The sequence below is a fragment of the Hevea brasiliensis genome, chromosome 8 (assembly GCF_030052815.1).
Source record: "Hevea brasiliensis isolate MT/VB/25A 57/8 chromosome 8, ASM3005281v1, whole genome shotgun sequence".
In the NCBI taxonomy this organism is placed as follows: Eukaryota; Viridiplantae; Streptophyta; class Magnoliopsida; order Malpighiales; family Euphorbiaceae; genus Hevea; species Hevea brasiliensis.
Genome location: NC_079500.1, coordinates 93307825 through 93334510, shown reverse-complemented (window position 1 = coordinate 93334510; position 26686 = coordinate 93307825). Strand labels below are relative to the sequence as shown.

General features: G+C 31.5%; 2 protein-coding genes across 3 annotated transcripts; one reads left to right on the top strand and one right to left on the bottom strand.

Moving 5' to 3' along the window:
- Window positions 1–6924: 6924 nt before the first annotated feature.
- On the top strand, window positions 6925–13194 carry LOC110650487 (uncharacterized). 2 transcript variants are annotated; one of them, XM_021805458.2, is made up of 6 exons: window positions 6925–7138; window positions 7266–7287; window positions 9073–9546; window positions 9689–11693; window positions 11825–12031; window positions 12637–13194. In XM_021805458.2, the coding sequence occupies exons 3-6, from the start codon at window positions 9170–9172 to the stop codon at window positions 12952–12954; spliced, it is 2907 nt and encodes a 968-aa protein (XP_021661150.2). In that variant the 5' UTR covers window positions 6925–7138; window positions 7266–7287; window positions 9073–9169; the 3' UTR covers window positions 12955–13194. The 2 variants fall into 2 exon arrangements, with proteins under 2 accessions (XP_021661150.2, XP_021661149.2); XM_021805457.2 differs by lacking the exon at window positions 7266–7287.
- Window positions 13195–20388: 7194 nt separating this feature from the next.
- On the bottom strand, window positions 20389–25492 carry LOC110650488 (deaminated glutathione amidase, chloroplastic/cytosolic). The gene is made up of 9 exons (XM_021805459.2): window positions 25262–25492; window positions 24866–25002; window positions 24549–24677; window positions 23250–23308; window positions 22798–22910; window positions 22620–22712; window positions 21903–22005; window positions 21533–21615; window positions 20389–20674 (listed from the first exon to the last, which is right to left on the bottom strand). The coding sequence occupies exons 1-9, from the start codon at window positions 25490–25492 to the stop codon at window positions 20633–20635; spliced, it is 990 nt and encodes a 329-aa protein (XP_021661151.2). The 3' UTR covers window positions 20389–20632.
- Between the last annotated feature and the right edge of the window lie 1194 nt (window positions 25493–26686).

Sequence of the window (26686 nt, the reverse complement as noted above, 5' to 3'; positions counted from 1 at the left end):
TGAAGCTTCAGTATTGGTGGCCTGGTATGAAAAGAGATATAGGTGACTATGTGACTAAATGCTTGACATGTCAGCAAGTCAAAGCAGAGCATCAAGTTCCATCAGGTTTGCTACAGCCTATACGCATACCTGAATGGAAATGGGATCGGGTCACCATGGATTTTGTAAGTGGCCTACCTCTCACCCGGAAGAAGCATGATGCAGCATGGGTGATAGTTGATAGATTGACAAAGTCAGCACACTTTCGCGATTAGGGTGACTACTCACTGGAGAAGTTAGCAGAATTGTATATCAGTGAGATAGTTAGACTGCATGGAATTCCACTTTCCATCATATCTGATCGAGACCCAAGGTTTACATCGAGATTTTGGAAGAAGTTGCATGAATCCTTGGGTACACAACTCCATTTCAGCACAGCTTTCCATCCTCAGACGGATGGGCAATCTGAAAGAGTAATCCAGGTAAATAATTGAAACCAATGAAATTGATACAAATATTGAATTGAAATGATAACAATAACGTGAAATACTTGTCAGGTCCTTGAGGATATGCTGAGGAGTTGTGTCATTGAGTTTGAGGGAAGTTGGGATAGATACCTCCCACTGGCAGAGTTTGCATACAACAATAGCTACCAAGCTAGTTTCCAAATGGCCCCATATGAAGCACTATATGGGAGAAAATGTAGAACTCCAGTGTGCTGGACTGAATTGGGCGAAGACAAACTGGTAGGGCCAGACTTGGTGAAACAGGCTGAGGAGAAAGTGAAACTAATCAAAGCCAACTTCAAGGTAGCCTCGGATGCATGTAAATCTTATGCCGACCTGAAGAGGAAAGAAATAGAATATGTGGTTGGCGACAAAGTGTTCCTCAAGGTGTCACCATGGAAGAAGGTATTGAGGTTTGGAAGGAAAGGTAAGTTAAGCCCTAGGTTCATTGGCCCATATGAAGTCATTGAACGTGTGGGTCCAGTAGCCTATAGGCTAGCTTTACCACCAGAGCTGGACAAGATCCACAATGTGTTCCACGTATCTATGCTCAGAAGATACCGCTCAGATCCTTCACATGTCATCTCCAGAGAAGAAATTGAAATACAGCCGGATTTGACATATGAAGAAGAACCTCTACGGATCCTGGCTCGAGAAGTAAAAGAGTTGAGGAACAAGCAAATTCCATTGGTGAAAGTGCTTTGGAGGCACCATAACACCGAGGAGGCAACTTGGGAAAGTGAAGAGACGATGAGGCAACAGTTCCCTCAACTGTTTGCATCAGGTAAATTTCGAGGACGAAATTTAAATTAGAGGGGAAGAGTTGTAACACCCTCCCGATAACCACTCCGTACATTCTACTGTTTCGGTGACCGGTGTCGGTCCGGACAGCTAGAATGTCCGAAAAAATATTTAAACTAAAGTCAGGAACCATAATTAACTCAAATATTAATAAGAAAAATTTAGTAAAAAATTTTAGAAATAAAATACAACCAAGTTAAACGAGCCGGTGCCCAAGCGATGGGTAACCGGAGGGAAGTTGCGGTTCTCGCAACGAGGAGCCCTAGACCCGGGGGAAAAATTATAAAATAATTTTTGGGACTCCAGAGAAGGGTAATTGAGGTTCCTATGGCATTAGAATGCCAAGAAAATACCTAGAAAAATTTTTCAATCGGTACAGACGATTTTGACCCGTTAAGCCAAACGGAGGGCATTTTGGTCATTTCGCCTTCCGAAGTGATTTTTGGCCGACTTGTCCAGTTGAGTAAATAATTAATATAACATAAAATATGAAGAAACATTGCTAGAAATTAAATTGAAAATGAGTAGTGGAGGAAAGAAAAGAAAATGCAATAAAATGCCCATTTATGACATAATGTGATGTCATTAAGAAAATTTGGACCAATCACAATTTAGCCATCCTTTGACTAACTAAATAAAAGACTAAATGAAGACTAAAACCACCAAAATTTCCAGCAGCCCTCACCTTCACAAATGCTCACCCGTAGCTCTCAAATCCCATAGCCAAACTTCCATTGATTTTCAACCAAAGCTCACTTTCTCTCTTCTTTTCACCATAAACCCTAAACCCCTTTCATTAAAAGTTATCCACTCATCTTGGGGAAGTGTTTGGCAACCTAGAAAGTGAAGGAAAGTGAAGTTTTGAGTGGGGAAAAATCTGCCCAAACAAGGTTAGTGCATATATGAAGTTTAAAACTCATTAGTTCCATGATCTATGTTTGTAATGAATGAAAAATTGTGAAATAATGAAACAAATCCATGTGTATCTCTACCAAAGAATTTAGGCAGCCCTATGGGAGATTGAGGTTGATTGTTTGATAAGCTTAGAATGGTTGGAAATCATGGTTAAAGTATTAATATACATGGAGACTTAAGTAAGTATGTTAATCAAAGTGTATGAGTAATGAGTTTGGACATTAGGGTTTTGTAGGTGAAATTGTGACTTAGCTTAGGAAATGGTTAGGGAACTTTTTAACGGTCAATTAGTGACCATTTTAGGTAGGTTGACCCTAATTAGAACTGAAAAATTGGATGGCAAACTCAAGGTGAAATCTGCCTATGGACAGCAGCATAGGGACTGAAATTTCAGTCCCTTTGCACAGCCATAACTTGGGCTGTGTAAGTCCAATTGAAGTTTGGCCAATTGGACATGAAACTAGGCTTATAATGGCACATTTTTGCTGAGGAAACCATGCCCAAAAGACCAAAGCAAGAGGACCAAAACTTGGCCCCAATCCGGAACCCTGAAACTGCCTCTGCAGAATTTGACCAAATGAACAGTAACTGTTCATTTGGACATAACTCACTGTAGATTTGGTCAATTGGTCTGAAATTTTTACAGCAACAAGTTAAGACATAGACAAACAACTTTCATGAAGGAACCTACCCCAAATTATGGCCAGAACCCAGTCAAACAAGTGACTCAAGTCACTGTTCATGTTACTGTAGATATGGTAAATCTGCAGATTTTGCAATCCGGCCAGCTTGGGTTTTTGAGCCATATCTGGAGCTACAAAACTCCAAATGGAGTGATTCAAAAAAGGAAATTCAACTAGACAAAATAAGGAACAACTTTCATGTTTTACATTTCTTCAAATTCCAACAGTAACAGTGTCCAATGGAACAGTGAACTTGACTCCCCAAACTGAAAATTCTGCTGGTTTTGAGTTTCACTTTGAAATTGCAAAAACACTTAATGCCAACAAGTTTTAAACACCAAATGTGGTATGTTGGGAGTGCCAAAGTTGATGTACACATTTTTATGCTAAAAGTCAACATTTTTGTTGACCAATGATGAATAGTGACACCAAAAAAGTTGAAATTCACAAATTGACAAATTTAAGAGTTTCAAATGCTCTAGTATACCTAACAAGATTGGTTTGGATAGTTTGGCATGCCAATAGGGTTCCGTTAGCGATCGCACATGGCAACAATGCCATTCTGTGATTTCATGGCTTTTAGCCATTCGACTTTGCATTGAGACTTGGCCTTGTGCACGATATTATTCTGACTTGTTAGGCTCATTATTACTGCCGGAGATGCATATGTGACCGATGGTGTGACGGCGAGGTACTAGGTACCCAGTGCGGTTACCCGTTATCGATCCGATGCGTCTAGTGTAGGTTACTTGGGGCAACCAAATGAATAAAAGTGAACAAAGTTAATGAATTAATGAATATACCAAAATCAAACAAAGAAAGTATACACTTTGCATACACATTTATTTTCTTGCTATTTTCTTCTATTATATTATTGCACCACTAAGCATTATTGCTTAGCGCGTTGCTTTTGCCACGCGTAGGTACTGGAGATCCCGATCGTGAGCCCAGTAGACCACAGACTCGGTGAGTCCATCCGATTACGCTCGATTATGCGTGTCACCTCACTACTGATTGCATCGGTAGGGCACTAGGTGTCATTTTGTCATTTTGATATTTTGTAGCAGATTTGTATTTTCTCATATGTATTTGAACTCATGTAATATATTTTGATGTTTATGTAAATAATGAAAGTTATGACTATGAATGCAAGATTTGAGCATGTATTTATTGCTTGTATATGAGAAATGGATGTTAAGAAATGAAAAGGTTGTTGAAACCTGAAACTGAAAAATTGTTGAAACCTTGATATTGAGTTTTGTGATGATATTGAAGTTGAGAATGAATGAATTTGTCTATTGGAAGTGTTTTTAACAGTTCAAGAAGAGCAGTTTTCTCCATTTTTAGCCAGGTACTCACGATTTTCTTTAAAATTTTCGGAACCTTAAATGAATGATACTTTTGATGAATGGTTTAAATAAATTGTATTTCATAAATTATATGCAAAAGCATTGTCTAAATTAATTGAGGAATATTAGAGTGTGCCGGTACACCAGGTGGCATTACTTACTCGGGTATACTGTACACGGGTAAGGGGTGTCACAAGAATACTTGATCAAACTAGCTTATAAATACATAGCTTTTAAGTATCAAAATAAAAAATTAAGTCATCAACTTATTACTTTTCACTTATAAGTTTAACTTATAAACTCAAAAAATATCATAAATAAATAGGTTGGCTTATTTTTAGATTGCTTATAAGTTAGGAAAGTATCTTTACTTATTATTTATCTACTTATTTTAAAATTACTCTTTGACAAAATAAAATATTATATTATCCGAATAATTTTTCAAAATATAACATTATCCTCACTTTAATAACCACATTACTCAATTATATATCATTTTTTGTAATTTTGACAAAATAAGTTCCTTATAACCAAATACTTAAATTGTTTTAAAATTAATTTTAAATCATTTTATTAAATAATTAATTACTAATTTTTAAATTAATTTATAAACTAAAAAAAATATATTTTAAGCTAAAATTTGAAAATAAATAACCAGGTAAACACCCTCCAAGAGAAATGAATCTCTTTGTGCTTTTATCATGATGATTATTAGTTCTTAAATTTTAATCCTATATTATTGTCAATTTTATGTGTAAATACTAATTAAAATTAAATAAAGCAGGCGAAATAACTTGTCTTTATCACTACGTTGCCACCTGAAGGCTCAAGGTGGCAACTTTTGGTAAAGTTTCACTTTAAGAATGGGTTTGAGTGGCATGGACAAAGTGCACTGGGAAGCTGCCATGACACATCTTTTTGGCTTTAGAGTTGATGCATCTTCATTACTAGACAAAGGTATACAGATAGTAACTTGCATTCCCAAGTGAGGTCCACCAAATTGTTCAATAAGAATAAGAAAAAGAATACCTATTTGAGTGATGATAATTAATACTTAATCCCCCTCAAGCACTTGCTTTTGCCATTAACCCAAATACCGTTTGCCCTTTTTTTTCTGTTTTTTTATTGGGAGTTGATTATTTGATAAAACTACTTAAAAGTTATTTAAAATATATAATTAATTATTTAGTAAAATTACTTAAAAGTTATTTAAAATAGGTAATTTAAATGTTTGATTATAAAGTGTTTAAAAGTAACTTAATTTAATAAAATGACAAAAAAATATGTAATTAAGTGTTATAATTGTTAAAATAGAATAATATTAGTATTTTAAAAAAATTATTAGGATAATATAGTATTACTTAGTTAAAGGATAGTTTTAAAATAAATAAATAAATAAGTCATAAATAAGCAATGTCTTACTTAGGGATGTATAAACGGATAGTTCGGAAAATAAAATAAATAAATAAAAATTTTTTTAGGGTTTAATTCCATGGTTAAAATGTATTTTTTTTTTCAAATAATTTAAATGATAATTTGTGTATTTTGCAAATCCATATCAGTTTGTTCACCTTTCTTCTTAATAATGATTATTATCATCTCAACATGGACAAGGGTTATGATTATATTGGTAATGTGAAAAAAGCTTAATCAAATATAGCCATAATGTGCATCATGATGTTTCACAAAATAAACAAAAAGGTTCATTTTCACAAGCTTGAGGCTAAGCTTTTAAAAGTTTTTATTTTAAAATAAATCATGTATAAAAAAAATTAATTAAATTTTCATATAATTATTTTTTATTTCTTTTAAAATGAAAATTTTCAAATTAAAAAAAAAGTATTTTTAAGAGGGCATTTAACTTAATTTATGGAAATCAATTTATATGTTAATTTAAATTTGTAAACATTTAAAATTTTAATTAGTTATGTATTTGATTAAAGTGCTCATGTGTTTAATAAAAATAGATTGTAAGTATATTTATTATTAAAATTATTTAAAAAAATAATAAATAAAATTTATAATGAAATTTTAAAAATTAAATGAGAATAATATTATACAATATTTGATAAAATTAATTTATAAATACAAAATTTATAAACACCAAAATAAAAAATTTCCAACTTTATTTTTTCGGTTGATGGATGGATGGATGGTTGGTTTAGAATTTTGAATTAAACGCCTAGTAATATTAATTTAATCGAAGTTAAGTCAATAAAATAATTATTTTTTAAAAAAATTCTTAAAAAATTAATTTAAATCAAATTAAATTATTAATATTAAAGTAATTTAATTTAAAATTCAAAGTGAGAGAGATCAAAATCGATTTAAAAAAAATTCAATTCAAATCATAAATCATTAATTAATTTTAATTTTGAATTTAATAAAATTAATTTCAATCTAATTTCAAAATCTAACATACCAATCCTCAAATGTGACATGTGTCCAAATTTAAAATAAATATTTATGCCATGCAGATCAATTTATTAAGATGTTTTTATTATATTAAATTGGATTTAAATTTGTTTAATTGTAAAAAAAAAAAAAAAATCACTATCAGTGGGAGTGGGTTCCACTTTTACATCTCCGTATTGAATCAGAATTCCATTCCATCAAACCCCCGCTCCTCCTCCGCTTTTTACGCGGCATCCCAAATATTTTTAAATTCCATTTTCTGACCAAATTGCCCTTCCCTATTTTCTCCTTCATTTCTCTATCTAATTAATACATTTGGCCCTCTCTCTGTGTTCCTCTGTTTCTTTCACTGCTCAAACAAGAACCTTTATCTCTCTCTGTTTGTCTTAGTTTCCGTCACCGTTAACTACACTCCAAAGCCACTGGTTCTACAATTTCAACCTCTGTTTACCCGCCGGCCGTTGACGGCGTTACACCACCTGGGACCCCAGTAAGATTTCCTTTTGATTTTCGTACTCTTCTTTGAAAACTCATTAATTAGTAATAGTTTTCTTAAATTTCCGTTTCTGGGTTCTTTTTTTTTTTTGAATTTTTGGGCTTTGAATTTCCCTGTGAAGGTTTAGTATCTCGCCAATGATGGTAAGTCATTAACTTCAAGATTAGATTTTCTCCCATTCTTTAATTTTTTTTTAAAGAAATCCAAGAAATGGTCATAAATGTTTGTGTGGTTTTTTTGAATTTTTTTTCTTGTATTCTGTTACTTTTAAGTGGGTTTTTTATTACCGTTAGAAAGAGAAGTGTAAGGAACTTTTAAGTGAAGTTTCTTTTTTTTTTTTTCTATCTCTGTTTGGTTGCCGAGAAAATTGGAGTAAGTTTTATTTTGCACGCTACCCTTTTCTTTTTCTTTTTTTTTTTTCTGAATTTGTTGTTCTTTCTTTCTTGCTTTGACTGAAATTTTATTGGAAATTCAAACTACTGGTAACTGTGTGTGTTGTTTTCTTTTGATTTTCTGAGGACCAGACAGATCTTTTGGATATTCTCTATTTATCACTGAAGCACAGGAAATAAATGTCTGCCAGAAAAAGAAAGTACTTTAGAAATGAATTTTTAAATTATTATTGTTTTCCCCCTAAACTTATGTACTAGTTATTTCAAGTTGAAGGGATTTTGCAAAATCAATTTAGGGATTGTGCTTATTTGTTCAAGAGATAAAAAGTTTATAGTAAGTGGTAGTGTTGGTGGTGTCAGACTCTATGTAATTATTTTAAGGCTAAGTGTTTGATTATTGGGAGATAAGGAGTTTTAGGGTAATTGAAAATGGTGAGGGTAATTTTGGTATTTTTAGGGTTTTGCTGAAATGAGATTCAATCAGAAGCCTTGACATCATTGTATTTTATTATGATTCTGTTTTGTGTTCTATAATTTTTTACTACAAGTTTGGTTTGCTGAACTCTAATCCATAGCTCCTTTTCTATATAAAATATCATTTGTTAATATATTTATGGCTATACATCATTTTTTTTTTCGCTTATTTAATGCTGAGCTATCAAGTGTCAACGGTATTATGACTTTCAATTTCAAAACCTTGCTTTGTCGTTGTTAAAATTATATATTATCTGTGAGTGTGCGTGTGCAAGCATGCACGAGTAGATCTTTGCAAGCTAATCCTGGAGAGACGCCAATTTGTTTGTATTAATTTATTTTTATGAAATTGATTCTGGCTTTTGACTGGTTTAGTTCTGCTGCTTTCCTATTTATCTTTTCATTTCAAGTCTGAATTATAGCAGTCGATCTGACCTTCAAAAGGCTAGTAACCTTATTAGGATTAGCTCTGAAATCTTAATCTTGTTTAGGTTATGTGTATTTGATTCTCAATTTATTAATTAAGATTGCATTTGTTAACATCTAGTATTTTTTGGTTCTAAGGTTGTTAGTTGTTTGTTTTTTCCCCTATGAACATAATCTTGTGACAGTTTTAATACTTTATTTTGTAGTTTGTTGAGAAGACGATCTCTATTGGTTTTGGCATATTATTTCTGATTTTTTTTTAATTATATTCATTTTCCTCCTGCTAGATGTTTTCCTTTCTCTTTTTTCTCATTTAAACCAAAATTATTAATGCATCATGATTCATATCATATGGTTCTTTCCCATTGCTTCAGCTGCCATTCATAATTATCTCCGCTTAGTTGCATGCTTTTCTTTTTCCTCTGTCAGATATCTTAAATCTTAATGTACTGGCTTGAGGGGGGGAAAAACTTTACAGAGAACTTGCCAAGTTGTATGCAGTTGTTTTTGAGTCAAGGTCTATCATCCTCACATCTGCTTTTACCTGTCTCACTCTCCAGCAATCTCAATGATGCTAATGCATTTGATAATTTGTTTTTCTCCATTCTTATTTTTGTTTAAATAATTGTACTCCAGGTTCATTGAGCCCCGTATTTCATCAGAACTGGCTAGAAAAGACTGGGATAGGAGACACTGTTTTTCATGACCTACAGATAACTGTTTGTATACACAGATGAAGAAGCTATTCTTTTTCAGATCTTCTTCCTCCAACAATGGAAACAACAATAATGGTTCTCTGCCATCAACTGATAAACAAGTTTATTGGGATATCCCATTGGAGACTGGGTTGAACAGTCATGGAGGTGATAAGGCTGACAACAGCTTACGGAGTCCCAAGGGCTTGTTCTCAAAGTCTCGAAAGCAAGTTTATGATAATCCTACTAGCTCCAGCACGAGTTCATATCTTAGAAGGAGCCGCTCAATGTCATCAGCTGGCTTTCTTGTTGATGGACTGGAGCAAAGAGATTTTTCTTGCATAGATGATCAAAGTAGATCTCCTTCTAGTAGCATTAACAGTGCTGCTCATCAGCGATGTGATCATCAATCTCGGTGAGATATTTGATTCCCTAGTACGTAATAACATGGATTTGTTGACGGTTTAATTTTATATTTCTAAAGTTTCTCTGAGTAGCAATGGCTTATCAATAATTTGTTCCTGTGAGTAATTTAGTGGGCATTCTATTTATGCTAGGAGGCGGGCTATTACACCTGAGAGGCAAGCCAAAGCAAAGCGGTTTGAATCAACAACTATTCAAAATGCATATGGACAAGACAGATCTGGTTCTTCCGGTTCTTCTAAATCTCATCATGATTCATCAGGAAGTTCTACTTCTAGTAATATCTCAAGCAAAGTTTTGGACCGCTACATTGATGGAGAGCATCAGCAAGAGAGAAGTAAGCCCAAAAACACTGCTCTCCAAAGAAATTTTGCTGCGAATAGAAATGCTGGAGGAAAGCTTCCGCCACGAGTTCAATATACAGCTCCTGCGTCACCAACAGATGGTATCAATGATAAACACAGGTCTCAGTCATTTAGGGAAGCTAAAGGTCCCCGCCTTCATTTTTCTTCCAGAGATTGGGTGGAGAATGGATTTGGTCATGAATCTCCAAGGAGACTTGCAAAAAATGTCATTGAGAGACTCTCCCAAACTCATTCTTTTCGTAAATCAAGTTTGAAGGAGTTTAACCATGATATCCCAATCACGATTGAAGATATCTATGCTGGATCCATGAATAAATGTGTTGATTCAAACATCGATATTCCTTTCCAAAAAAGTTACTCACCGGAGGAACCTTATGAAACCATTAATAGTTACAATGGAGATGATTTTGTAGGCTCTCAGAATAAAACCGGTTTACTTGGGAACAATTTTGGGGATATGAACTCTGTTCAAACAGAAGATGCTGGAGATGTGGAATTACAGAGAAGATCTAAGGAAGCTGAGCAGAGGGTCTTGCTTCTGTCTGAGGAACTTGACCAAGAATGCTTTCTAGATGGCGGGTTTGATATACCATCCTTAATTCAGAATATTAGAAACATAACAGAGGATAGGCTAAGCTTGGCCATTGAGGTTTCAAGTCTTTTAAACAGCAGAATTTCTGAGAGAGATGCTTCCAGGGAAGAACTTAGATTGGCAAAGGCAGAATTGGAGTCTCAGACCCGAAGACTAGAGAAGGAGAAGAGTGAATTGCAGTCTGCATTGGAAAAAGAGTTAGACAGAAGGTCGAGTGACTGGTCATTGAAGCTTGAAAAGTACCAGTTAGAAGAGCATAGGCTTCGTGAGCGTGTTAGAGAACTTGCAGAGCAGAATGTCTCCCTTCAGAGAGAAGTCTCTTCTTTTAGTGAGAGGGAAGCAGAAAGCAGAAGTGTGATTACATATTCAGAGCAACAGCTTAAACACCTGACCTCAAAGTTGGAAGAGGTGAGCAAGGAGAAGCATGAACTAATAGAAAATCTTTCTGAGTTACAAGATAAGTATAAAGTGGCAGAAGAAGATCTTAATTGCATCAAACGGAATTTTGAAGAGAAGGACAAGGAGTGCAAAGAGTTGCAGAAGTCTACTGCTAGATTGTTAAGAACTTGCAAAGAACAAGAGAAGACAGTTGAGGGTTTGCGTGAAGCATATAGTGAGGAAATTGAGAAGAAGCTGTCATTGGAGGAGTTTGACAAGCGTGTGACAAAAATGCAAATGGAGCAAATGAGGTTGACAGGGGCAGAATTGGCTTTGAGAAGGCAGGCAGAATCTCATAGGATTGAAATTGATTCTCTTCGACATGAGAATATTGGCTTATTGAATCGCTTAAAGTGCAATGGGGAAGAGATTGGTGCTTTAACATACAAACTAGATAAAGAAATGTGGACCCGTATATGCTGCTTACAAAATCAAGGGCTATCAATGCTAAAGGAGAGCACACAGCTATGCTCCAGGTTATTGGAATTCATCAAAGGGAAAGCAGGCCATATTCCAGAAACTAAGCAGGATATAGAACTTATAAGAAATGGTTTAGATGGGCAGTTTGTTGTTGAAGCTGATGTAAGAGTTCAAGGCTTTAAGCGCGGAACTGAGAACCTAATGAGGAGTTTGCAGACGATATCTTCTTTGCTGCAGGAGAAGTCCAGTTCAGTTGCGTCAAAATTTGAGTTGCCATGCACTAATGCTGATGGTTCTGCAAAACTAAATCATCAAACTTCAGAGGTGAGCTGCGACTTAAATCAGGGACAATTGTTCCATTTTTTTGATATAGGTGGTTCTAGGATTTGGGTTGACTTTATAGACATGTTTTCAATCACCAATACTATTATTGGTTTTTCCTTTCATCTGTATAGGAAACCTTAAAAGCCGAGCTCAAAGCAGAAACTTTGCTTACAAGTCTGTTAAGAGAGAAACTGTATACTAAAGAGATGGAGGTTGAGCAGTTACAGGCAGAACTGGCAGCAGCAGTGAGAGGTAATGAAATCCTCAAATGTGAAGTCCAGAATGCAATGGACAAACTTTCCTGTGTCAGCCATGAGTTGAAAGACTTTGAACTTCAGGTAATCCACTTTTACTGCAAAAATGCGACATTCAATGTCAGTTCATAGTTGTGGTGCTTTGTCCATGTTGCTATGCAGCATGCCAGTGTTTGAATCCTCATTTTTCAAGGCGCAATTACCTGAGGTTGGGTATTTTAATTGATGGACCAGACTGGCCAGTGGCTTAAAAAATAGATATGCGAGTTGCTTAAATGAGATAAAAATACTATACACTGTAACTCATTTTAATTCATGTTTGAATATTTATATACCTGGTAGATTTTTGAATTTGCCTCTTTTATTTATTAAGCATTTATGGATTTAATCCAAAATCGTTTAGAGTAGAAAAAGAGAATCCATATAGTCAACCCTAAATTTTTTAGATAAAGTCTTAGTTGAGTTGAGTTTAGTTGTATTTATTAAGCATTTGCCTATTTCTCAATTATTGTTTTGGAGTTGATGTCATGTACTGTATGGTGCTTCCACCCTTTGCAAAGCTTTCCATTTTTCAAAAATGACAAAGCCCTACAATTTCTTTAAAAATTTGCAACATTAATCAGTTCCGAATTTTCTCTTTTTCTTTTCAATAAAAAAATGCAGCACTAATCATTTCTTCTTTGTAACAGATGCGGAAGAAGGATGAGAATATGAGTCGGCTTCAAAATGACCTCCAAGAATCAATGAAGGAGCTAACAATAGTAAGGGGTATTCTACCCAAAGTTTCAGAGGAGAGAGATATGATGTGGGAGGAAGTGAAGCAATACAATGAGAAAAATATGCTTTTGAATTCAGAGGTTAGCATCTTGAAGAAGAAGATAGAGGCCCTTGATGAAGACGTACTTCTCAAAGAAGGTCAAATTACAATCCTAAAAGACACTATAGGCACCAAACCTTTTGACCTCCTTGCCAGTCCTGATTATGCGCAAGAATTCTTGATAAAATGATTTATAGGGTGCTGGCCTTTTTTGTAGGATGTGTAAACACTGTTTATAGTCCTATACTTTCAAATTTATGTCAACCCTTTTTTTTCCCTTTCTCATAGTGGGGGTCTTCGATGGTGAGATGGTATAAAAGCCTTAAATACCGTTATTCTTTTGTATAATGCTGGCTTTCATAATTGTTTGTAGTTGGTTTTCTGTTATCTAATTAAAGCTATAATCGATCTTTGCCATCTTTTCAGTGAAGCTATTAGTTTTGACAATTATCCTTTTCTGTAATTAAGGCTATGAATACAACTTTGCTATCTTCTTGGTGGATCTAGGGGTGTGAAGTGGTCGGTTCGGTTTCGAACTAAATCGAATTGATAAAATCGAAAACTGAAAATCAAAAATTTTGAAAATCGAACCAAATCCATTATTAAGAGATAATTGAATTGAATCAAACCGATAAATATCAGTTCGGTTTTAAATCGATCAAATCGAATTTTATAAAATTTTATATTTTCAACATTAAATCTCAATAACAAAAATATAAAAAAAAAACTTAGAAATCAGAACTCAAAAATCTTTGGGTTTCCTTGATATATATATATATATATATATATATATATATATATATATATATAATTTTGGTTCGGTTTTTTTTATTTTACCGATCAAATCGAATTTTGCAAAATTTCATATTTTCAACATTAAATCTCAATAATAAAAACATAAAAAAAAAAACTTAAAAATCAAAACTAAAAAATTTTAGGGTTTCCTTGATATATATATATATATATATATATTAATAATTTTGGTTCGGTATGATTTTTTTTTATAAAAATAATAGAATCGAACTAATTAACCGAAATTATCAAAATTTATAAATTGAACCAAACAGATTGAATTTTAAAATCAAACCAATTTAACTAAATTGGCTCGGTTCTGTTGGTTTTTTAGTTTAGACCGAAATCTGCTCACTCCTAAGTGGATCTGTTAACTTTTACAGGAATCTCTTTCGCTGTTGTATAACAACTAAGCTTTAATTTCAAACTATTTGGAATTCTTGTGTGAATTTTAATTTCAAATTAATCTAGCTTATATTCATTCATAGTAATTTAATGATACTCAAAGTGAAGTTGAGGGAGTTCTAAGAAAGAAATGTTATGTTGAGTGACTATAAGTGAAAATTATACTTATATTCAAAGAAATAATGTGGGTTCCATCTTATGACATTAAGGGCGTGTTTGGCTTTTGAAAATTCTCACCTTTTTATTATGTTCTCACACACATCTTTTTCCTTAGATACAGAAGAGATATGAGTCAATTTTAATGTGCCCATTCACAGCTCAAGGGCTGCAAGGAGGCTAATGACTATTGTTAAATAAATTACTTAACATTTTTGGACTAGCTAATCTGTACCAAAACTTGCAACCTGAGGCTTAAACCCCTCCTTAGTGTGACAATAATCAAAACCATACCACGCATTTCCTGGCACAAATATTCTAAAATAGAACGTATAAGAAACTGGCACTAAATGACCATTACCCTCTTGATGAAGCACCTTCACCCAACCTGGTCTCCAATCATCAGACCCAACCTTCTTAAGGTACAATGAACAAACACTCTGTTTCATGCATGGTCCATTTGCCTCAAACATGTCAATGGAACACCTCCCAAATCCTCCATATGAACCACCTTGCTTTCTAAAACCCTTCGGACCATATAACAGCTTGGGATTCTTTAGAGGCTTCACTATGATTAAGTTTCCTGATGATCACTGAACCTAACACTGATGTGATCTTTAGTACCAGCTGATGGTGCAAGAGTTGTCTCAATCTCAATTGAATAGGAGCAATTTTTTTGGGATTCTTGAAAGGTAGAGGTTGTGGGTTCGTTTCCAATGGCTAGATGAGCAGGAATGGTGGTGGTTAGAATAGAAATAATGATTAGAAGAAAGCTTGCTCTCTTCATTGGGACTTATAGAATATGTTTCTTGATGTGCTTATTCTTGGAGTTTTTAAAGAAGAGGGAGGAAGAGGGAACATACAGAATCTGTAAATGACTTGATCTTACTAAAGCAGAGTATTTGAGGCAGAGGAAGTGGATTACTTTGAGAAAGAAAGATTCCCTTCACTTTCAGTTGTGGAAATCTCAACTTCTAACTTTTAAAGATAGTGATCAACCACGTAAAAAGAGCCAGTGTAGCATCACTTGAAGATGAACCTTAACTTTAGTCATTGCCTGCGGTTCGGCGGCCACTGGGGGTTCCGCCTGGATTTTCCCAGTTCGAAATGGTTACAGTTAGAAAATTGTTCTAATTCAAAAAGGTTTTGGTCCAATTTCGATTCAAACCTTGGTATTATCAAACTATAATAAATTTTTAGATACATTTACTTAGCTTCTAATGTAAAAAATTAAAACAAATCAAATATAAACCCATTACAATTTAAAAAAAAAAAGTTTAAATCAAACCGGTTTTGGGTTGATTCCGATTCAAGTTCAGTGGACAGTAATTGACCCCCTAATTCTAATTCAAGGCCTAGAACCATTAACCCAGGTTGATTTCAAATCGGTTCACAGGGGAACTAGCCGTGGCCATATCTGGCTATGCACAATAGCTATATAAAAATTAAGAGCTTAAAACTCAATTACACCCCTGTATTTATTAAGGAAGTTCAACTTAACCTATTTTTAATTTTTTTTGTTTAATTTAGCCCAAAATTTTTAATTTTAAGTTCAATTTAGCTCAAAAATTTTTTAAAAAAATCAAGAAATTGACTTTTAAATTTTTGAGTTTAAATCAAGAAATTAAGAACTTTAGTCATAAAATTAAAAAATTAAACTTTTTAATTTTTTATTTAAATAAAAAAAAAGAAATTTAGATTATAAATTTTAATTTTTGAACTAAATTAAGCTTAAAATAAAACGTTTAAGCTAATTTAAACAAAAAGTTGATGAGCTAAATTAAACTTCTCAATAAATACAGAGGTTAAATTGAATATTTTGCAAAAATTAAGCATTTAGACTACATTGATTATGGGCTTTCATAGCTAAGAAACATATGGTGCATTGCAGAGTAATGCCAATTTTTAGATGGGGATCAAAATATATAGAGAGATTAGAATCCAAGAATTATGATTCTTGAATTTTTAGAATGGATGAAAACTTAATAAGAAATAACATTTAAATTAAGTTCGACATTATGATTTTTCTCTTACGACATAAATCTCAATTCAGGTTTATTGTAAATTAACAGAGTCTAATATGAATTTATTTGATCAATTTGAGCAGAGTTTACTGGGCTATTGAGCTTCAGCAGAAAAAAAGATTCACAAGTCCCTTTAATTCGGTTTGATTCGATCTCTCACAAAATATATTTCGATTTTTGGTTTTTTTAATTCGATTCAAAATCAAATTGATCAATTTTTCACCTTATGAACGAGGGAGGGAAAGGTCGTGATTGAATTATCAAGTTGACAGGGTTTGTGTTTAAGTCATAGGTATAGTAATTTTGTTGGATAGTTTTTATAATCCATTTTTAAACTTTATTTCGTATTTTATTTTCGTTTTTTAATTTTAATTTATTATTAAAAAATCTCTAAACTCTAATTTTATTTTATAAAAATCTCTAACGTGTTATAACAGATTTTCATATTAAAAAAAAATAAAATTACATTTTTACCCCATTTATTCTCATTTTGAAAAATACCAGTCATTTCAATCACTATATGATCTTATCACAAAAATACCAATGCTATCACAATGATTTACTTCCTTAAAAAAATGAGAATTTTTTTCACCAAAAAGTGCTAAAGTTACATTTATAAATGTTACAATATAATTTAAAGGAATTTTTTAATATGAAAACTTACTATTACTGATTAGATGAATTTTTTGTAAAGTAAAATTAAAATTTAGAAATTTTTTAGCAATAAATTAAACTATGTTTGGATCGGATTTGGGATGATTTCATATTGTATGGTGTTGTTACTTTATATATTTGGGAATATTGATCCTAAAAAAATAGGATGAATTATTTAAATAATATATTTTTTAAAGTTTTTACCATTCTAATACGAATCTAAAACTATTTACAAAAATAATATTTGATTGAAAAAACGCCAATTGAAAAAGTATTTTCAAGTTTTAAAAAGTATACACAAAACTGTCAGTTGAAGAATCACTTTCAATGGTAATTCATCAATGTGTTCTAAAGTATGTAAGTATATGTTAGTGTGTGTGTCAATGCTTAAGAAACCACTAGTTAAAATAGTATTTTTAGAGTGTATCAGATTACTTAAAAAAATATCATTTGAAATGGCATTTTCTTGAGTATGCATCAAAATGTATTAGATCATTGAAACATGTGAAATGCACAAAGCATATTTTAAAAGGATAGAGAATAGATTGTGAAGTTTTTAGAGTTTTGCCTTGCTTTCATATATTTTTCCCCCTTTTCTCTTTTCCCTTATTAAAAAAAAAAATTCTTTTGTTCTTTATATGAATAATGATTAATGAATATAATTTTTTTAGGAGTACTGGAACTCTTTTTTATTTACATTTTTATTATGAGTGTAATTATTTTCTTTATTAATTTTTTTTATTTAATAAAAGTAAATTAATAAAAATTAAGATCAATAAATTAAATAATAAATTAATATTAAACATGAAACTTTTTGGAGTAGAAGCTTAAAAAAATTGAAGGTGTTTGATTAGGTGAGTAAATAAAGAAATAATATTAGAAATCTTTGGGTAAAAGTTAATAATTATTGCATCAAATATAAATGAAAGTTAATAATTATTACATCAAATATAAATGAAAATATTACATAAAATATATTATTAGAATGTACTCTCAAGTACTCTTTCAATTATCACAAATTTAATAGAGTAATACTAAAGTCAGAATATTTCACATTATATTAATATACTAATTTAATTTTTAATTAAATTTATTACAAAATTTGACATACATGTTAAAAAAATTATCAAAATTAAAATATTAAATAATCATATTACAGCATTAATCAAAATAAATAATTTACATTAAAATTTAAAACTGACCTTAATTGTAATATTTTTACTTCTTAACGTCAAAATCAAAACAATAATTTAACTTGTAAATTATGTATATGATATGAGAAAAAAAAAAATCAGGTTGCATGCAAAGAAAAAAAAAATATATATATATATATATATATATATATTAGATACAAAGGTAAAAAATTGAGAAGAAAAGGAGAAGAAGAGAGCACCTTGCTTAAGGAAAGGAAACTCTTTAATTTTGAAAAGAGTTGTTTCTGACATTTTTTTTCAAATGTTGCAGTGCAGCTTTACTTGTTGCTAACTCAAATGGTATTGTTATGTTATATTTATCAATTATTAATTTTATATCTATTTATTGTAATAAATAAACATATAATTATTTATTTTGAAATTATTTCTTAAAATAAAAATTAATGAATAGTTTCAAATAAATTAAGAGTAGTGCAGCAACTTTTTATTTACATTTTTATTATGAATGTAATTAATTTTTTTTGATGATTTTAATTATGTTTTAAATTAATTTATAATATTATAACTCTAACTTCATAAAATACGATAATTTTATCTTAATATATGCTTTAAGTTAATGGGAATTCTCACTGGCTTAAAAAATCTGTCCATCTTAATGTTGATTTCTTTTCCAATGCACTGCAGCAGTTTGCTCTTGAAACCGTCAAATGAAATAACGGTTTCAGTATCAAAAATTGAGAGTTTCAATTGATGTGATAACACATAAAATTATCAGTTTGATTGGCAGTTTTGTGAGTTGTGTTGTTTTACTATACTGACACAAAGACATAAAACTATATTTCAATTGGTGATTTCTTGTTTAGGTGCTTAAAAATGAAATCACTTCTTCAATTGATAGTTTCTATAACACTACTGTATTTTGGTAAATACATTAAAATTTCACATTATTTTGATAAAATATTTTTAAAATAATATTATTTAAACAATTAATCCTAAAAAAATGGTGATATGAGGTTGTAAAATGATGGTTCCCATAGTTTTTCAAACCAATAAATTAATGGTTTGGCATAGTTTAGAATTTTTATTTTTCTATACACAATATATAAAAACTAATTATATAGTTTCAATGTTATATATTTATAAGGCATATTTAGTGATTAATTAAAAAATAAAATACGTCTTTAATTATTATTATTATTATTATTATTATTTAAATAAATATTTTTAAAATATTTATATATTTAAAACAGTAATAAATGATATTTTAGTAATTTTTGTATTTATTTTATCATATCATATCATCTAATCAAACGAGAGAAAATTATTAAATCATTTTATACTATATCATCTTTCTAAATATATTAAAAAAATTATATTATATAATATGATAATAATTCATGCTGCCCTTAATTCAAACATGGGATAAAGATAAAAGGATAGAAATAAAATACAAGAATAAACTATAAAAATTATTGGTTTGTGCTTTGAGTTGAGGTTCGATTGAATTTATTTTAGACAAATTTGTGGTCAGAGTTGTTGATTAGCATTTATATTGGACGGATGTTTTTTTTTTTTTTTGAATTTTTTTTATTTTTCTTAATTTTTATTTTGACTAATAATTTAAAAAAATATATACATCTATAAATTAATATTTTATTATGAAAAATAGAAAATTTCAATTTTAAATTTTTAGCCAAAACTAAAGGCTATCTAAACTTAAATGAAAAATTATACATTAATTCACTGAAAAATAAAAATTAATTTATTTAGACATCTTCAAAAAATACCAGACATGTAAAATTTATTAAAAACACAATTGTTCCATGCAAGCGTTTTATTCTAATTTTATAGTTTTTTTTGTGTAGGCCTGAAGACTTGGTTTACTATAAACCAAAAATATAAGATATATGATAGGACTGAATCTTATATATTTATATTTTTATTTATATTTTGAATTATATTTTAAATTCATGATAGACTTTCCCCCTCACACTGAAAGGTTGGTCCCTTCTGGGCTAACCCATATGGTCCTGTTGGAAAAGATAGTCATCACATGCCATTTACTGATTTTATGCAAGACCCCATTCATCAGGACAAGACACAGAAACTCATTTACAGCATAGAAATTATAGAAAAGGAGGATCTTGCAGATTATTTGATTTACTCAGATGGGGATTACTCAACATGGGGAGGACAACAAGAGAAACCTCAAAGCTTTTAGAGCTCAGATAGTTACTCTGAAGTGACAACATTGTGCAAGCAATATGACCAAAGAGAAGCATTAAAGTTCTTCCTGTAGAATTCCCTTCACATTTTTTTACAGTAACAATTTGCTAGAAGCTGTTATCACTTAAGTAATTTACTGGATCCAGAATAAAGGGAAAGGCATTAAATGTTTGAATTTTTTCAGAATTGTCGCAACCCATCGACTATAGGAAATTAGATGAATATATTGTTTACTAATAGCACAAGAATCTAATTACAGAGATATGGATAAAATGAAGTGCACATAAACAGCTCCCTGACAAAGAAAACTTTAACTTATTTTGCAACTTACAAGGCATAACTGTGTCATACTTCTTCCAGAGAGCAATAAGAAGCATGTCCTTGAATTATATCACAGTAAGAATTTGATGTGGCTTTGACCTAACATCTGGATAAAGCAGATGTGGCAGGACTCAAATCAGAGAGATGAAGATTTCCAGAAATCAATGGGCTTCCGTTGCTGAAGTACAAAATTGCATTTGATTACAAACATAAGAATTTGCCAAGATATGAAATATATATTTCATTTATATTACAAGCATTCCCATCACCAGAAAATATTCTTTGGGCAGTCTAGAGTGAAGATTACGAAGAAGCCTTCGAGGGAGAGGAAATTAATAGTTGGATTACGATTCTTACTTGCGCTTCATTTGCTTTACAGAGGAATTACAATTCCATGCACTTGAATAGCTATTCTTATGCATGAATTCATATCTGTTCTAAATAATAATTTTTATACATTTCGAATTTCTATCAGAACACTAGATTTTGGAAAATATATTCCACAGAATAGTTATTCCACAATTAAAATTTGAACCAAAACTAAGAATAGCTATTCCATTCCTATCCTACTCCATGCTACTCCATAAACTAAATGAAGCTTAGACTGTTGTACAGTGAACAATCTTTTGAGAATACTTCTGATATTGTGGATTCCATGACATTTAAATTATCTACTTTTGTACTTGGATAAGGATTGCATCCCCTCAAACAAGGGTAACAACTACATTACTTGAGCTGTCTCAGCCAGCCTGGCTAAACCTCAACCAGGGCCACCACAAACTCAAATCTCGCCTAATAGCAATTTGAGCCCCACCATGCTGTGTTTACTGTTTTACGTTTGTAAGAAAAACAAAACAAATATCAATAGGACTGTGGACCTAGTATGGATTTAAAGTGTTTGTCCCTCAACTGTTAAGCAGACAGGTCTTGAGCCCACAGTACGTGCTATTGTTAATCACTGGGCCCGGGATTGCCAGGTTTAAGATTATTTTTAAGTTTTTAAATGGAGTTTTTAAGTGAATTGAACAGAATTTACCTGGGCGATTGGTATCTTTGCTCTCACTGAGTCAATCAAAGCAAAATCAATATCAGCCACAGTAATACCTGTTGAGAGTCGATCTGCAACACAAAAATAGAATCATATGTATTCATCAAAAGTTGCAAAGGGTTGGGGGAAAGCCAAGTGCAAATCTTATGTAACAAAAGCATCAAGTTGGTGAAGTAGAAGAAAGAAAGGAAAAATGATAAATGAAAGGGTTGAATGACATCAAATAAGATTTAGGCATTTAGCAATGCAAATAATTAGATTCAAATTTATAATTTTGACTCTTAGGAAAGATAGGCACTTATTTTACTAAGAATAGGTAAGTGGCGTTTGCAATAGTACTAGAGATGCTTGTTCTCACCTGGCAATCGACCAACTACTGCTCCCCAGGGATCAATTATTAATGCCTCACCATGGCTTTCTCTTTTATCATTATGTTTTCCAGCTTGTGCAGCAGCTATCACCTGATAATGTACACATTCCAGAAAGATGTGAGATGAAATATTATGTAAGGTGGTGAAGCCAGAAATTTGTCATGTGATGAGGCACCATTCATATGAAGATAACAAATTCAATTTTCAGTATAGTATACCTCTATGAATATAAAAAGGTACATTCACATACCAAAAAAAAAAAAGCTGCATCAATTAAAAAATGTAAAAAGGAACAATGAAATATTAATTTCATAAAGACAATTTGAAATATATTGACATTGTTAAGTTTTTAGAGAGAGTGAAAGTGTATGGAGTAAATGTCTTTCCCTTCCCCTTTTTTCTTCTTTCATATTATTGATCAGCTTTTAATTTTATTTTTTGGTACCTTTTACTTGACTATTACATATGCTACTTTATTTTTATTTTTTAATTAGAAATAAAAAGAATTATAATGAGCCTTCTGCATAAAATTTTTATCAAGGTTTGGTGGATCTAGCAGGTTTGATACACATTTTTGAATGTATTAGAGGGAAAAATTTAGTGGGGGCATCAAATAAAAATCCATAAATTATTTTTATGAATTATCAACAATCACATTAATTGAGACAGGCTTAGTTCAGTTAAAGTGAGAATGGATTTCACACATAGCACTGAGTCTCAATTGCACGAGCTCGAAGCAGAATCTCCCAGTGTGCCTGACCGGTAATCTTTGTAAAAGCTGCAGGTACCAATAGAATCTGCAGATAATGATAGAAGATTCAATATTCAAGGGTGAGAAGCTAAAGACTAAGTTTTACTGCCATGTTAAGAAATTAAATAAACCTGTGCTTCTTTTTGGAACCTGAGCTGCTGATAAAGCTCTGGGAATCTTAAATCATAGCAAACTGACAGACCCAAGCGTCCAGCAGGGCTATCAACTGCAACTATATCCTTTCCTGGAAAGATGATATAAATTGATTACATATACAAAAGGTGTAAATGCACACAGTAATTAATAAAACAAGAGGCTACAATGATCATAAAAGTAAGGATATTTTCTGAATGCACTGAATCACAGGGAAGGCAAGCAATCATAATACCTTGACCCATGAAAATACAGGATCATAAAATCTGTCCAGACTCAAGATCATCTAGCATGCATGCGACATTCACAAGAAAAGAATGAATTAAGGAGGAAAAAATGTCACGAAAGATTTTAAAACCTTTATATATTACTATTTACTAGAGAGTATAATTACTCATATTACAAGAAAATAAGACACATAGTGGCTTACCAGCTTCTGTAAAGCTGCTTTCCTTGTATACTCTTCCGCCAGGAACATCTACATCAAACCTTCATTTAAAAAGAAAGCTTCTGTTTAACTTACCGTGTTATTTAAGCTTATATCACGGAGGTAATTAGGTGTATGTTAGAATCAAGTGAATACAGAAACAATGATGTGCTATAGCAACATCCACTTTGGATATGCTTTTCAAAATCATTAATTTCTCTTTGGGTTTTTGAAGAGATGAATATTTGATTTTAGTCAATTTATTTTTAGTCTGTTATTCAATTCTTTGTTTATTTATTTTATTTGTCTACTATTTGACATGCTGTGTAGAGTTGCAATAAAATTGTGTTTCACATCCACATCCATTATTTATACCACCATAAATTTTTTGTCATCCATTCTGTTTCTGTTACCCCAACCAAAATTACTACCAGAACTTTCTTCTTTACCTCAACCAAAATTGCCAGCTGATATAATATCATTTTTCATCTTTTCTGGTATGGGAAAATCATCCCAGACAAGGGGAAGAGATTCAGGTTGCAGCAATTTTATGTATGTTTTATGATCCTTTGTCCCACTATTTTGTTTGCACACATGCATGAACTATGGGATGCTGCATTTGCATGTTGTGATGGTGTGCATGCTGCTAAATATTACTAAATTATGTTCTATTGTATTCAAGAATGTGCATGAAGTCAATCTCAATATGAACTAACTGCTGCTTTGAGGAGAGGATTTTTCCCCAAACCAGCCACATTGGATAAGATGCTAAACGATGTTTGGAGATTTAATGTGATTGGGAACAAGAGGCTTGGGATAGGAATATAACAAAAATGACAATTTAATGCTTCTTCACATTTCTTTCATAATTAAGTTTATTCTTTTCTCAATGTAAAAATGGGAAGAAAACCATCTTCTTCTTCAGGCAGGGAGGTTATGATTTCCTCATAAGAATGTATGTAAGCAGCAGGAACTGTTTGCATCTGTGAGGGTGTAAGAATGTGTTATTACCCATATACATGGACGTGTGTCAGTTTTGTTGACAACGGTTTTATGCTATGATTGCTATCTTCCAACAACTAAACTACCTGGCAAGAAAATGAAGTCACTGAACACGACATATTTTCCCCTATCACTACCAGAAAATAAAAATGTGTACTAATAACGTACATTTTAACGCAACAAGAGCAAATTTTCACCTGTAAATCTCACAGCAGTAAAGGTGCATTTACAAATGACCAAAGAACAATGAACGATGAGGAAAAAAAGCATTGCACTAAAATAATAAACCAATCATCTTACAAGAATATTTTCCGATAAATGTCTCTAATGTTCCCACTGTCATCAATGATAACATGCGTGTTGCGCAGGTGTGCATCATCACAACCTCTTTCTTGGAAGCCTCCAAGCGATAACCAAATGCCAGACTCTCTGCAATCCATGAGTAAAAGGGAATTACAAGGCAATAATCGCAGGCATTATTCACTATTCAGCAAAGATAACAACAACGTTATATCAACAAAAAGGAAAGATCAAACAGAAATGAGAAAAATAAGCAGTGATTGGGACAAACAAATCAAGGGAAGCCACATCATCTAGACAATAAAGTAAGATCCCACCTTGCCAAGGAGCAATACTGTTGCATGATTGGACCATCCAAAGGTTCTGCAACCTTAACACTGTCCCCATCCTTAGCCCCAATAAAAGAGAAACTTTCTGGCAAACAAAGCAATTTTGCCCCAGCAGCTGCTGCTTCCTTTGCACATACAAATCACAAACTCCAGAAATTAGCTTATAATAGAGCCTAATTAGCTTATAATAGAGCCTAACTGCCACCCCACTACCATCAAGATTGCTTCTTTTTCATGCCATGAAATAGTATTCAATAAATAATATTGAAAATTATGGAACCCAATTAAAAAAATGGAAATTTCAATGGCAAGATTAATATAAAAAAAATCTCACTTAAAAAAATGGAAAAAAAAAAAAGGGGGGGGGGGGAAGGATTGAGTTACTTTGGTAAGACGAGAGCAGGTAGCAAAATTGGCGGCGAGGTCGTTGATTGAAGTCATCTGAGCTGCAGCGACTCGGACTGTTGAGGCCGCCATATCTGACTCGCCGGCAACGTTGGCACAAAACTTAACGGTGAATGAGCGGCAACGCAAGTGAGCGATAGGACAAAGATGAGTCTTGCACCTTGTAGTTGCAGCGAACTGGCTACTGTTGAGAGCGAGGCAAAATGGCATCGATCCTTTATAGGACTTGGGAGACAGATATTTGGCGATGTAAGAGAAGGACAAAACGAGACGCCGTTTTCATTTCCCTTTTTTGCCTTTTGGCCCCTCTATTTTCTATATTCGTAAATTCTCAAACCTATTTAGTCTATTTTACCATTTTGCTTCTTTTTTTTTTTTGAAATACCTTTCCCCTTTACCCTCTTTCACTCAGGGGTCTATTAGATGCGGGTGAAGAAAAAGTAACTAAAGGTAAATGAATTTGAAAAGGAGTGAATTAATTAAAGCTAAAAGTAAAAATTAGAGTGTAAGGAGGAGGTGAGAACTATGATTATTCCCAAACATTAAAAAATATATATATTATTTATTTTTATTTTTTTATTAATTTATCCTTTTTCTAAATATGAAATTTTTTTATTGTAACTTTTATTATTCTTCCCTTTCCTTGTTCATTCTTCCTTTTTTTCTTATTTACCCTTTTCATTAATTTGCCCTATTTTTTTCTTGTAAACTTTATTTTAAAAAAAATAATTTACATATATTTTATTTTAATTTTTCATAATTTAAAATAATAATAACTTACATAATGAAATTGTATATTTAAATTAATATGAAAGAAAATTATTTGTAAAATTAAAAAATAAAAAATTTGTAAAATAAATTTTTATTAATTTAATGCATTATTATTATAAAATTTTTATTTTAATTATATTAATATTTTGAAATTTTATATTGTTATATTATATAATAAAAAAAATTTAAAAATCTGTTTAATATAGTAATTATTTAATAAATATTTTTATTTTTTTTAATTATAGATTGTATTATATATATTATAAATATATTATTGATTAAAACATAAATACAAATCTAATCATGTATGTTTTAATTGAAATTGAATATATATAATTCTAAACTAAAAATTATATCAAAAATTTTTGTAAAATAATTCTTAAGAAATAAAATTTATAAAAGAAAAATATAAGTTTATATCCTTGATATTTATAAGAATATTTTTATTAGTTTAAAAGATTGGTCCCTCATTCGTACTATATTTATTGTAGTGAATATAATCTATTATTACAAAAACATTATATATATTATGTGTTTAAATTTTAATTATATTAAAATTATATTATATTTCTAAAAAACTCATAAAAAATATTTTTATAAAATTAATTTTAGTTTTAATTATTTTTTTATTTG

Excerpts from the sequence above, each read along its gene's own strand:
- LOC110650488 (XM_021805459.2), bottom strand. The coding sequence starts at position 25,492 with ATGCCATTTTGCCTCGCTCTCAACAGTAGCCAGTTCGCTGCAACTACA. Across the intron at positions 22,911-23,249 it reads AAGCAGCTTTACAGAAGCTG|GAAAGGATATAGTTGCAGTT; the intron begins GTAAGCCACTAT and ends TCATCTTTCCAG. Across the intron at positions 22,713-22,797 it reads GGTTCCAAAAAGAAGCACAG|ATTCTATTGGTACCTGCAGC; the intron begins GTTTATTTAATT and ends CATTATCTGCAG.
- LOC110650487 (XM_021805457.2), top strand. The coding sequence starts at position 9,170 with ATGAAGAAGCTATTCTTTTTCAGATCTTCTTCCTCCAACAATGGAAAC. Across the intron at positions 11,694-11,824 it reads TAAATCATCAAACTTCAGAG|GAAACCTTAAAAGCCGAGCT; the intron begins GTGAGCTGCGAC and ends TCATCTGTATAG. Across the intron at positions 12,032-12,636 it reads TGAAAGACTTTGAACTTCAG|ATGCGGAAGAAGGATGAGAA; the intron begins GTAATCCACTTT and ends TCTTTGTAACAG.